At 52.9% G+C, this 12,795-nt stretch overlaps 1 protein-coding gene across 1 annotated transcript in view; it reads left to right on the top strand.

Annotated features, from left to right (window-relative positions):
- Nucleotides 1-12,795, top strand: part of LTBP2 (latent transforming growth factor beta binding protein 2) — a 104,641-nt gene that overhangs the window by 54,349 nt on the left and 37,497 nt on the right. Inside the window, exons 6-8 of the mRNA XM_042990125.1 lie at nt 134-340; nt 1,147-1,424; nt 2,500-2,602. Coding sequence (XP_042846059.1) covers nt 134-340; nt 1,147-1,424; nt 2,500-2,602 — 588 coding nt within the window. The remainder of the gene's footprint in view (nt 1-133; nt 341-1,146; nt 1,425-2,499; nt 2,603-12,795) is intronic.

Here is a 12,795-nt window from a genome sequence, read left to right as displayed (position 1 = left end):
GGGTGTGCCGGACTCCCCAAGCCACCCAGATTTGGGTTCCTGCTCCCCCTGCTTCCCTGTGATCACCCGCCAGCTGTATGGTGGGTGCTGCTGTGTTCTTCTACCAGCAGTCACCTTGAGGTCAATGTTACAGATTTCTGCCAGATCCCCTGCCTGAACGGAGGCCGCTGCATCGGCAGGGATGAGTGCTGGTGCCCCACCAACTCCACTGGGAAGTTCTGCCACCTGCCAGCCCCGAATCTGGACAGGGGGCCTCCCGAGAGGGGCTCCCGCCACAAGGCCCTGCTGGAAGGCCCTTTGAGGCAGTCCACCTTCACATTGCCTCTCTCCAACCAGCTGGGTGAGTGCGAGACTCGGGGTGCACTGGGTAAGGACACGGGGGTGCTGGTCCTGTGGTGGAGGGCAGGGAAACTGACTCTGGTCAAACCTCCCTCCTTCTCGGTTTGACCTCCCTCCCCCGGGGCTCGGTTTCACTTGCTAAACTTCTCTTTGCCCTTCCTCTGAATTCATCAATATATATATTTTTTTGCCCTTGCCCCCTACTGGGTGCTATGGGTGTAGGAGTATAAGGGCAGGGGCCTGCCTTCAGGGAACAATAGAGGCGGGCTGGATAGGAGAGAGAATATCATCATAAAACATTTCATTTCCCCTGCCTTCCATTATCAGGTACCAGCTAAAGGGTAGCCAAAAATGCAGACTTCTATAGGAGGTCAGCAGATAGAGAGCCCCCTGACTGTGCTCAGGAAAGCCATTAAACAATGGAGAGCCTTTGACTAAGCAGAGAGGGTGGGAGGGGTTCCCCTGCAGAGGGGCCAGCCCGTGACCAAACGTGTGGAGGTGGGGCCCTGCAGGGTCAGTTGGGCTGGAATTCAGGGGTTGTATAGGATTGTGGGAGGAGCTAGAATCCAGAGAGGTACTTTGGTGGTTGATAATGAAGGTCCTTCATTGGAAGGTGCAGAGTGAAGGAGTTTGTGCCCCGTCCTGTCCTCGCTGGGGAGTGGTCCTGGGGTTTGAGCAGAGAGTGAAGAAACGGAAGGAGAATTTGGGGGAGACATTCAGCCAGTGGCCTGCACGGCCCAGGGGTGGTGGGCCCTCTTCAGAAGGCGGGTCCCTGTTTTCCGGCTCTGACCCAGCCCCTGTGCCCAGCCTCCGTGAACCCCTCCTTGGTGAAGGTGCACATTCACCACCCGCCGGAGGCCTCTGTGCAGGTCCACCAGGTGGCACGGGTGCGGGGCGAGGCCCCGGAGGAGAACAGCGTGGAGACCAGACCCTCGCCCCGGCTCCCCGCCAGCCCCCGCCACAGCCACTGGGACAGCAACAGCATCCCCGCCCGGTCTGGAGAGGCCCCTCAGCCCCCGCCCCCAGCAGCACCCAGGCCTCCGGGACTGCTGGGCCGCTGTTATCTGAGCTCTGTGAACGGACAGGTGAGAATGCATCCCCTGCCTCAGCCCGGAGGGCTTCCAGAATAGCGACTGCCCCTCATTCTGCCCCTTCTCCTTCTCTGTCTCCTCTTCGTCCTGTAGAATGGATATGTGCGGTCTTCTATTCCCCATACGGGAAAGCTCAGGGCATAAAATTGCCCGAGTGAGGACAGGGCTCCTTACTACCTGGGCTCCACAGGATACTTGTCAGTGCCAGGCCTGCCGAAGAGGACCCAAAAGAGTCCCCCTCTGGAAGGACATCGGCATCCTCTGTTCCCAGTAAATACTGGCCTCTCCTGGAGCTGAGCCTAGGACTCCCGGTGCATGAACAGTAGGGCTGTTAGGTCCAGACAAGAAAGAGTTTGGTATTCAGTTGAGATTGGGGCCACAGAGGTGGGGAATTAGAAAAGGCAGGTTAAACCCTAAAGCCTTGGGGGTAAAAGATGAGAGACACTTCATCCCCCCCCCCCCCCCCCCCCCGGAGGCATCCGTAGTCAGTGATGGGAAATCAGGTGAGTTTTTCTGAGTCTAGGCATCTAAAACTATGGGGCAAGCCAGACCCAGGATGGTTTTTGTTGGGGTTGCATTTTGGTGTTTCCAGAACCCCCTCCTGGGGTTAGGGAACTGGAGGCGGTAGGAAGTAGCCAAGGGAGAGAGACTCTGAGTCCCTAGATCCTCCTTGACCTCTCAACATGTAGTGTCCCTGAGCCTAGACCCTGTTCATTGGGAAGGTCTGCATGGTGGGTGACCCTATAGTTCCCTGGAGTTTGATGGAGGAAAACCCATCTTTTGGGACCCTCTGTGGGCTGGGGGTACGGAAGGGGGCAGTTTGCAGGCCTGCACAGAGCAGATCTTTTCTTTTCTGGGTGTGCCCTGCCCCCAAGTTTAGGGTTTGGTAGAATAGACTGCAGGTCTCTTCGTTTTCTGCCGGGACATCATCTGACTCTCTTCTCTCCTCCCTCGGGTGGAGGCATCCTGTAGCAGGAAATTGGGGTTGAGCTCCTGTCTGGGGTTTTCCTGGGACATTTCTGTGCACGGCAGGGAAGGGTTTGATGGGTGTCCACGGCCTCTTTTCCAGTGTGCCAACCCCTTGCTGGAGCTGACTGCCCAAGAGGATTGCTGTGGCAGTGTGGGAGCCTTCTGGGGGGTGACCTCGTGTGCCCCGTGCCCACCCAGACCAGGTGAGTGCTAGGTGCCAGGGTCTAGGGTGAAGCTTTCCCAAGGCCTGGCCTTCACTTCATCTCCCATCGGGGTCTCAGAGGCCAGGCAGGTAGAACAGGCTGGTAAACTGGGCAGGCTTTCCAGATCTGCTCTGAGGGTGCTTCTGGCTGGTGGCTGAGGCTCCCGACAGCACATGCGGCCTGGACTGCCTGCTCTATCTGATTGCCTGGGAGGGGTTCCTCCCTCTTGCTGGCTGTTCTTGCTCAGACTTTAAGGATCCTGTCCCATACTGGGCCCCCTTCTACCCCTAGGCCCCCTTCTACATACCTACCTGCCCACATATCAGGGGCCCAGTGATCTTGACTTAGTGACTCAGCGTTTCCCTCATTCTTTCCTTGATGGGGCCTCCAGGACTCGTCTTCACCTCCTTGCTTCCTGTCTCTCCAACCCGGTCCGGGTTGAGTGTCCCAGAATGCCCTCTGCCTTGGGATATGGGACACCCAGTTCCCTGCCCTCTTTCGGATGGTGGGCAAACCTAACATGTATTCATTCGTTCGTTGATTCGTTCACTTATTCAGCAAATGCTCACCAGGTGCCTTGCGTGGGCCAAGCACAGAGGGTTTTGGAGTCAGCAAAAGGCCCATTCATGCTGCTCTCATAGACATCTACCTTACAACTGGGAGGTGGGTGATGAGGTGCCTGTGCCTGAGTATGGCTTCTGCCCGCTCAGCCCGTCTTCTCCCTCCAGACCCCACTCCTGGGCCTGGGCCCGGGCCCAGGCCTGGCATGTATTTCTTTTGCCTGTCAACAATTGACTTGGTGAGTTGGCTCCGTAGGGGGGCTGGCCTGGAGCCTAAAGGTGGGAGGGACAGGGCTGTTCCTAACTTCAGACTTGGTTGTGGGGCAGTGACCGTATTTTCCAAATTAAAACTAAGTATGGGGGCGCCTGGGTGGCGCAGTCGGTTAAGCGTCCGACTTCAGCCAGGTCACGATCTCGCCGTCCGTGAGTTCGAGCCCCGCGTCAGGCTCTGGGCTGATGGCTCGGAGCCTGGAGCCTGTTTCCGATTCTGTGTCTCCCTCTCTCTCTGCCCCTCCCCCATTCATGCTCTGTCTCTCTCTGTCCCAAAAATAAATAAAAAACGTTGAAAAAAAAAAATTAAAAAAAAAAAAAAAAAAAACTAAGTATGAGTGGTTTTGCAGTGCGATGGAACTTTTGGCAAAGCAGCAGAGGGTAGCATTCAGCTTCCGGGCTTGAGCGTGCAACTCATAGGTACCAGTCTCAGTTCTGCTGGCTGGCCTCTTCTGTGAGCCGTCTCCAATCTGCACGATGAAGACAGTGATAGCACCAGTAGGGCTGCTCTGGAGCGTAGAGGATGCGTGTCCTTAGCATTAGGTCAATAAACAGTAGCTGTTGTTATAATTGCTAAAAAGTATGCCTCTAAAAAGGGAAAAGAGAATGGACACACGACACTGGCTCATGGTTGGGGGGCGGGGGGCGGGAGGTGGGCAGGGGCAAGGCCTTGACCTGCTCAGCATCTCCCCCTGCAGCTCACAGATCATTTCACCCCTTTTCTTCTCCACCCCCTGCCCAACCCATTTCTGTTCCTTCTAGTTAGGCCCACCCTTGAGACTCCCGTATCCCACATTCCATTCAGTCAACAGATATTGACATTAACGAAGCACCCATCTGAAGCGTCCCTAGTGTGCAGGCCCTGGAAAGACAGTGGAGAATGAGGCAGAAGCAGTGCCTCCTTTCTCCAAGCTTACAGTCTGAGGTGTGGGGGGTATATACAGGTAGCGCTAACTAGACACATGTCAAGTGCTGTGGGAACACAGACGGCAGAAACGGGACCACTGATAGGTCCTATGGCACCTCTGTACAAATTAGAGGAAGGTTCTACTTCCATTTGTTCCAAACGGTCTTTACAAATACAAATCTAGGATGCCAGCGATTCTCGTAGATGTGGTGCTTTTGTGCAGTGCACAACCTGCACATCTGTTCCCTGTGCAGTAGAAGATCCTACCTCAAACTTATGGATCCGGCAAAGCTTCTTGTAGGAGGTGACATCCAGGATGAGAGCTGAAGAATTATTAGAATAGACCAATAAGATGGGAAAGAGCTTAACAAACAACCCAAGGGAATTGCAGAGGCAGGTGAGACCAAGAGAGTGAGCGACATTTCCTAGAGCACAGCACACCCAAGTCTGTGCCCTCACCTCCTCCCTGGCCCGGTTAGTGCCTCCCACCCCCTTCCCCCACTGTGTTCAGCACATCTCAGCGAGCTGGGCACCAGGGTGCAAACCCTAGAGTGTGAAGCATTCCAGCACACCAAGCAAGAAATAACAAAGACCAGGGAACGCAAACATTTAAAACACATTAAAGTGCAGCTGCGCATCGTATAGAGACAGGCTAAGACTGAGGAGCCTTGTGTGTGTTGACAGGGTGCCAGACTGAGCCTGGGGCTGCGGGTGGGGTATAGATGTTTCTCTAAGTAGGCATGACTAGCAGGCTACAGTGCAAGAGACAGCGGAAGAAAAGTTACGCTGCTGGGGTGGGTTTGGGAATGGTTGGCAAGACAGGCAGGACTTCGGTGTTCGAGAACGTTCCCAGGCCCGGGGGCTTTGCCCCTCTGAGCCTCTACTTGTCTTCTGGTGAAATAAGGCTGTGTCCCTCGGGGAAGAGCTTTGTCATCCCGTTCATCTAGCAGGATCAGGGGGTGAGGGGAGTAATAAAGCCAACAGCCAGGGAGCTATGTGAGTTCATGGCTTCCTCTAAGTCCTTTTGGCTTCTGAGGTTCCATGCTGGACGGTCAAAGGCTCCTGCAGAATGATGCTATTTCTGAGGAGGAAAAGAATTGCCTTGAAGTCTCATTTACATGACACAGACAAATCCCTTCTCTTCCGCAAAAATTCCTCTTTCTCCGGGAGATGGCTCGGCTCGGGGAGCCTACGATCCCCTCCCTTCTCCCTCCACTCTGAGTGGCAGATACAGCTGACCTTCCAGGACCCAACCCCAGCCACGTCTTCCTAACCGTTGGGAGTTTTTCGAAGATTCTGCAGTTCCCCTGCTGGGTCCAAAGAGCACACAGCTCTCAAAAGCCACTTTGATTGAGGCCACATTTTTGAGTTTCTGTCTGAGAAAGACAGACATCTGGGTCGACTGGAAAGTTGGCCGCTGTCCCATCTGGCTTGGCATTGGCTGTATCAACCCCAAGGCCCCTTTGCTGGGGCAGGCGTGGCTGGCACTCTGAGCTCCAGCTGTTTGCCGCGAGATGATCTGTCCATCCGCCTGGCATGGGATGAGTTCACCTCAAAACCCGGGCCCCTCCCTGTACCTCCAGGGACTGCTGATTCTCTTGCTCTGCCCCTCAAGGAGTTCTGCATCTTTCCATCTTAAAAACAATAATAGCCACTGGATGCTGAACTTTTACCCTATGCACGTCTCTTCACTTGCCTGACCTCACCAAATTGTTGCAACCACCTTCGAGCTAAGAGTCTTTATCCCCACTTGACAAATGAAGCTCAGAGAGGGCTGAGGAACTTGTCCAAGGTCATGCAGCTAGGACAGGGGAGCAAGGCTTCACACCACAGAGTGATTCTCAGCTGACCAAGGTCTCCCTAATCATTCTGGGGAGGGTTAGGCCTGCCCAAAGACAGCAACACTCAGGACGTTTGACTAGGAGTTCACAGCCAAGAGGGGGCTGCCCAGGATTGTGTTTCATGAGTTATTTGTGCCCAAAGGACATCCCTCAAGAAGACTGGGATAGAATAGACAGGCAGGGCAGCTACCTGAAGCTCAGGCCTAAGGGTTCACGGAGATGCGTTAAAAGAATTGTCCCAGAGGGAAGCTGGTGGGATTGTTACCTGTGGTTCTTGGAGGGCTAAAGCCAATGTGAGGATGTTTCTGGTGAGCAGAGCTCAATTCGAAGCACAAGCAACAGCTTATTAAAAACTGCAGGTCATTGGGCATGCCAGGGTGGCTCCGTCGGTTGATTTTGGTTGAGGCCATGATCCCAGGGTTGTGGGATCAAGCCCCGTGTCAGGCTCCACGCTGAGGGTGGAACCTGCTTGGGAGTTTCTCTCTTTCCCTCTGCCCCTCCCTCCAGCTTGTGTCCTCTCTCTCTCTCTCTCTCTCTCTCTCTCTCTCTCTCTCTCTCTCTCTCTCTCAAAAACAAAAACCCAAAAACCAAACCCCAAAACCGCAGTTTATCAAAACCCAACGATATAATGGGGTGTGCCCAGAAGAACTGAGCTCTCTGCCACAGAGAGTTTGGCTGCTAAGAACAGGTTTGTGGAAGGAGTTGGGAAAGGAAATTTATTTTTGAGGGAATGGAGGTTTACTATATATGTCTGCAAATGTATTTGAAACCCTCAGTAGAAAGAAAGCTTTGGTTTGCCTGGGTTTTACCAGGGCCCTTGCCAGCGGGGACTGCTTCAGGTGAGGCCAACCCCCGGAGAGGGTGGGTATGTGAGGGGACACAGGCAATTGGCAGGATTTGGGGCAGAGAGCACCAGAGGGCAAGTCACTGCAGCAACCTCGTTATCATCACCATCATCGTTAGCAACCGTTTCTTTGGAGCACTTAGCAAGTGCCAGGCCCCGATGTTAAGTACTTCCTCATTCCTCTGCATCCTGACCCTGTCTCTGGGCATTGGGTGTGACTGTCTTCATTTTCCAGAAGGGGAAATTGTGTACCCGTGACTCGGGACCCCTGCCTCTAACCAGCCCGTAATCTTCCTCTCGTGTGGCCTCGTGTGCACTTGGCTTAGAGAATTTGTTCAACCAGAGGACCCCGGCTTAGGGAACAGCTGTGCTGGGGTGGGGCTCCTGTTCTCTGGGACTCCGGGTGAGACGCCCAGTCTCCTGCCCTAAAGAAATGGGATTTTTCAGAATTCCAGTTGTTGGGCTGACGAAAAAGCAGTGTCTCTCTGGCTCGGGGATGTTCTGAAAGCTTCTTCCAAGGGACTCGAGGCCTCCTGGGAGTTGTGCCTCAGCTCAAGTTAGCGCCCTCCTTACCCCAGAGCGGTGTCACCGACACGTGGCATCTCTGGCCTGGAGAGGTCCAGGGAGGGCTGCGGTGGGGTTGGCTGGAGTGGCGCCTGTCTGAGCCAAGGGTCTGACCAGACCCCTCTCTACCTCATTGCTTGCGGTAACCAAGATACCCGCTTTGGGTCTAGTGCTGCCCCAAGGAAGCGGTCAGAGCCCATCTTTGGGTGCGATTTCCACAATCCTTGAGGGGATCCATTAGGACCTCACCAAGCAGAAAATCTGGAATAACGAACATTATAATAATCACCAGTGTGTGACAAGTATCATGCTCGGGGTTTTGCACAACAGCATTCACAATAGCCCCAAGGAAGGAATTGTCTTCCACATTTTACCGATAACAAACTCAGAGAGGTTGAGTCATTTGCCCAAGTGTCTCCAGCCAATGAGGGGCAGCAGCCAGCTTGCCATCCTTGAAACTGTGTTATGGAAGGAAGTAAGGAAGGGAGGGAGGGAGGGAGGGAGCATAGAAGGAGGGAAGGAGGGAAGGAAAGGAAGAGAGAGGAACTAAGTGTTGGGGAGCATCTGCAGGGACTTTGCTAGGCACAGTGCTAGCTTCAATGACACTGATTGTTTCAGTACAGTTGACCTTCACAAGCCATGACACGGAGTTTCTGTCCCCACCTGTGCAGATGAAAAAATTAAGACCGAAACAGGTTAAGAGATGTGTGCCCGGTCACACAGCTAGTCAGAGTAGAGCCAGGGATTCAGTGTGGGTCTGGCTGCCCCGGGACCCACACTCCTTTCACTGCTCTGGGGGAGCAGAAGTTTCTTTCCAGCTTACCCACCTGAGGTTTGCAAATGGAGTATTCAGCACCGATGCGCTCACATGCCCCAGTGCATCGAGCTTAGCCTCATCCAGGGTGTGTGTGTGTGTGTGTATGTGTGTTTGTGTCCGTCTGTTCTCTGGCAGAAGCGTGTGTGGCCGGGCACCCTCCACAACTCCCTGCTGTGGTCATCTGTCATCACGGGCTGAGATCAGCGTGGCTTGTAAACAGCTCCGTGGCCAGACATATGTCTCCACCAACTCCTCCCTGAGCTCTGTCGTAGAGTCAGGGCCAAAACTGTCTCCAGCAATTAGTCGGTCCTGGTTGAGACCTCCTGGGGAGTCCCAGCAGCCAAGGGAGAGAGCCAGCGGGGCAGCGGCAGAATGCCGCCAGGGACCCCTCTGCTTCCTTCCCCGGTGTGTGAGCCAGCTCAGGTGCGGTAGTGAGTAAACAGGGCTGGGGTCAGGGGCCCAGAGATGGCAGGTTCTGGCCCCCAAGGCCCGGATTTCCTTAGGCAGGAGGGGTACACACCTCCACTCTACAGGCTTCGTGGGCATTTTGTGATGCTCAGACTCCTTGGAGTTCAGGTTGATCCCGGCTGACCCCTCAGCAGCCACTTGGGCTTTCTCAGGCCTAAGAAGCCCAACCGCAAGGTCACGGGCAGCCGCTCTCCACGTATCTCTGCGAAGCACCTGTGGGAAGCGTAGCTGAGCCTCTCGATTTCCAGACCTACCTCTCTCTGCTTTCCGACCCGCTGTCTTCCCCTCATGTTGGCCAAGGGGCCATGAGGGGTAGTGCGGGTTCTTACCCATTGCCTTTACTGATTCTGCATGGCACTTCGGTTGTAGACCTTGTGGGGCATTTACCCAACATCTGAGTAGTTCTTCTGACCTCCATCTGGGTACCGCTGCCTTCGTTTTTCCCAGTCGCTCTCCTGGTCCCTTGTTTCAAGAAAAAGGGAAGAGAGGTTCCCAAGAAGGGTGATATATTTCCTGATGGGCACACATCTCCCTGTAGCCTGCAGACCCTAGGATTCCTGACCTAGATAATTCCTGAGGCGTGTCATGAGTTCATGCATTTATTTATTTGGAGGCAGTAGAGAGGAATGGTTCAGAATTTATCCTCTGGAGGCAGACGGCCTGCGTTCATAATCCCAGCGCCACCCACCAGCTGGGAGACCTGGGGCCTGTTTCCTGACCTCTCTGGACCTCAGTTTGCTCATCCATAAAATGGGGACAATATCAGTAAGTCCCCTCAAGGGCTGTTATGAGGATCAAATAAGTTAATACACGTAAGGACTTTATAACAAAGCCTGGCCCATCGTAAGTGCCATTTTAGCGTTTGCTATTATTAGTCATCCCATTTTGACTGAGTGCCTCTAGTGTTCCGCGTGCTGTGCTTGGCTCTAGAGACATGGCAACAATAAGACAGGGTCCCTGAACTCAAGGAGCTTACACTTCAGTGGGAGAGATGGGCAAGCAAACAGGCATTCGCAACAAAGCATTTTAAGTGTCAAGAAAAAGGAAGGCCTGAGTGTGTTGAGAGCACTTGGGAGGCAACCTAGGGTGGGTGGCAGGGGTGGTGGTGCCTGCCCTCCCCCCTCACCATGAATCACAGCTCACTGGCTGCCAAGATCACTCCTGGAGCCGCAGGTGGGTGCTGGGTTCCACCTGAGCCAAGGTTCTCCCTTCCACATGGCTGTCTAAACTACAGCCTTCTAGGGGCGCCTGGATGGATGGCTCAGTCGGTTAAGCATCCGACTCTTGGTTTCAGCTCAGGCCGTGATCTCACAGGTCGTGAGATTGAGCCCCACATCGGGCTCTGCACTGACAACCCGGAACCTGCTTGGGATTCTTTCTTTCTTTCTTTCTTTCTTTCTTTCTTTCTTTCTTTCTTTCTTTCTTTCTTTCTTTCTTTCTTTTTCTTTCTTTCTTTCTTTCTTTCTTTCTTTCTTTCTTTCTTTCTTTCTTTCTTTCATCATCTATCTCAAAATAAGTAAATAAAAAAAATAAACTTCAGCCTTCTATCCCCCCCCACTAGATTGAAACTGACTTTTCTAGATTGGATGCTGCACTTGCTCTTACAGAAGCTCGTAGGTGGCCTCTGTGAGGTGTGGAGACAGGTCTCAGGGCCCTCTTTGGGATCAGATCGGGGTTGCTGGCAAAATGGGAGTTTCACCAGGGACAGCGGCTTTGAAATGCATTCCTCCCCAGAAGCCTGCCTTCACAGATGCTTATCCATCCAACAGTTTCTCTTTCCTCCTCCTCCTCCTCCTCCTCTTCCTTCTTCTTCTTCTTTAACATGCATTTATTTTTGAGAGGGAAAGAGATGGAGCGTGAGCAGGGGAGGGGCAGAGAGAGGGGGAGACACAGAATCCGAAGCAGGCTCCAGGCTCTGAGCTGTCAGCACAGAGCCTGATTCAGGGCTTGAACTGACAAACTGCCAGATCATGACATGACCTAAAGTTGGATGCTTAACCTAACCGACTGAGCCGTCCAGGCGCCCCCAACAGTTTCTCTTAAGGCCAGCAAGAGGACAGAGCCCTCTGGAAAAGAAATCACTTTATAAGAAAAGCACATGAATCTGGACGAATGAATGAACACAGCTCTTCTCAGTTGCCACCTTCCCCAGGTTCTCGCGGTGCCCTGAAGGTGCCCGCCATTGTTCCACCCTGGTTCCTGGCTTTAATCCCAGCTCGGACCACTCATCTCCCACTCGCTGAGAAAGCGGGGTCCTTCTGCCTCATGATTCCCCCCCTGACATCTTGGTGCCACCCTGGCCCCCTGGCCCCTCTCTCCTGCCCGCTTTCAGCAGAGTGGCACGCGAGGGATGTGGCCTTCGCAGCCAGAGGCTTGGGTTCAACCGCTACTCGGCCCCCTCTGAGCTACGCTTTCCTAATCTGTAAAACGGGGATAATGCTCCCTGCCTTGCAGGTCATTGTGTGGGAAACAGGATTCTATGTACCAGTGGCCTTGCAGCTCCAAAGCCCTGTCCAGATGTTCTGGCATCGGCCTTGCATTATTCTTTCCCACCTTCTGCTCCTCATAATGGTTGCAGGCTGCATCTAATCAGCTTGCTTTCTGAGTTTCTCCAAACAACTTCCCCTCTCCCTTTCCTCCTCCCTGTCCTCAGCCGATGCCACCGGGCCCCCTGCCAGGGGTGCTAACGTTTCCCAACCTCACTCCCATCCCTCTGTCTCAATAGCGGCGTGTTCAGAATCCTCATTTATCTCCACTGGGCCGCAGCCCAGTCCCCACCGTGGAACGACCTGTCAACCCTGAGCAAGACTGTCGTCCACAGCGGGAAAAGATTTTACAAATTCCACTGACGATTTTTTTGAATGTGAAAAAAAAAATGAAGCTTTACTAATTTATATCCTTGCTTGGTCTGTATGGCAGACTGTGGGACGTCGTGTTTGGCCTGTGGAGTGTCCTCAGGGAAGAGAAGGTTCCAGAAAAACATGGCACCTCCTCTTGTTTGTGTCTGGCCTATCACAACACGTAACCCACAACAGTGCTGGGTTTATGGGGTCTTTCAATTATGTTGTCAGGTTTTAACGAAAACAACCCTCGCCACGGGGAGAAGTGACTCTAAAAAAAATTCCTGCAAAGAAACAGGATTCAAAATAATACTAATAGCGTAATCGCCAAGTAATGATTTTTTTTTTTTAATTCAATGCTGCCGCTTCTCCTCTGACATGTAATCAACCATGTTCCAAAGTAAAAATGATCAGGACCTCTCAGACATGACCCAAAACAGACCCCAGAGTCCAAATGATCAAGAAGGCTGTATGAAATAATATATTGTTAATAACAGACTTTGCCCTGGGGGCGCCTGAGTGGCTCCATTGGTTAAGAGTCCGACTCTTGATTGTGGCTCAGGTCATGATCTCACAGTCGTGAGATGGAGTCCCTCATGGGGCTCCTTGCTGGTCGTGGAGTCTGCTTGGGATTCTCTCTCTCTCTCTCTCTCTCTCTCTCTCTCTCTCCCCCCCCCACCCCCCGCTCGCACTTGAAAGAAAGAAGGAAGGAAAGGAGGGAGGGAGGAAGAAAACAGAATGTGCTGGGAAACAGCAGCTAATGATAGAGTAAAAGCCATCTGGATTAGAAACACATTTAAAAACTCCGAGATGCTCAAACTTTGCTGTATAATTGGATGGAAGTATAGGTACCTCTAACGTGTCTCTCGGTATTTGCAAGAATCTATTTCCACAATAAAACACATGAAGAATTATCTTTGTGCAAGCAACTAAAGAAAGGATCAACCCCCAGGCATATATTCCCAAACGTTAAATGACTTCTTGAATAAAAGTAAGCTTTTCCACCAACTCCGTAAGGGTCGTTGCTGATGCCCTGACTGGAATAAAAAGGAATCCAGGTGAAGTCATAGAGGTGGAGAGCA

This window comes from Panthera tigris, chromosome B3 (genome assembly GCF_018350195.1).
Source record: "Panthera tigris isolate Pti1 chromosome B3, P.tigris_Pti1_mat1.1, whole genome shotgun sequence".
NCBI lineage: Eukaryota > Metazoa > Chordata > Mammalia > Carnivora > Felidae > Panthera > Panthera tigris.
Note: the sequence above shows the minus strand (reverse complement) of the source record. Positions and strands in the feature narration are given on the sequence as shown.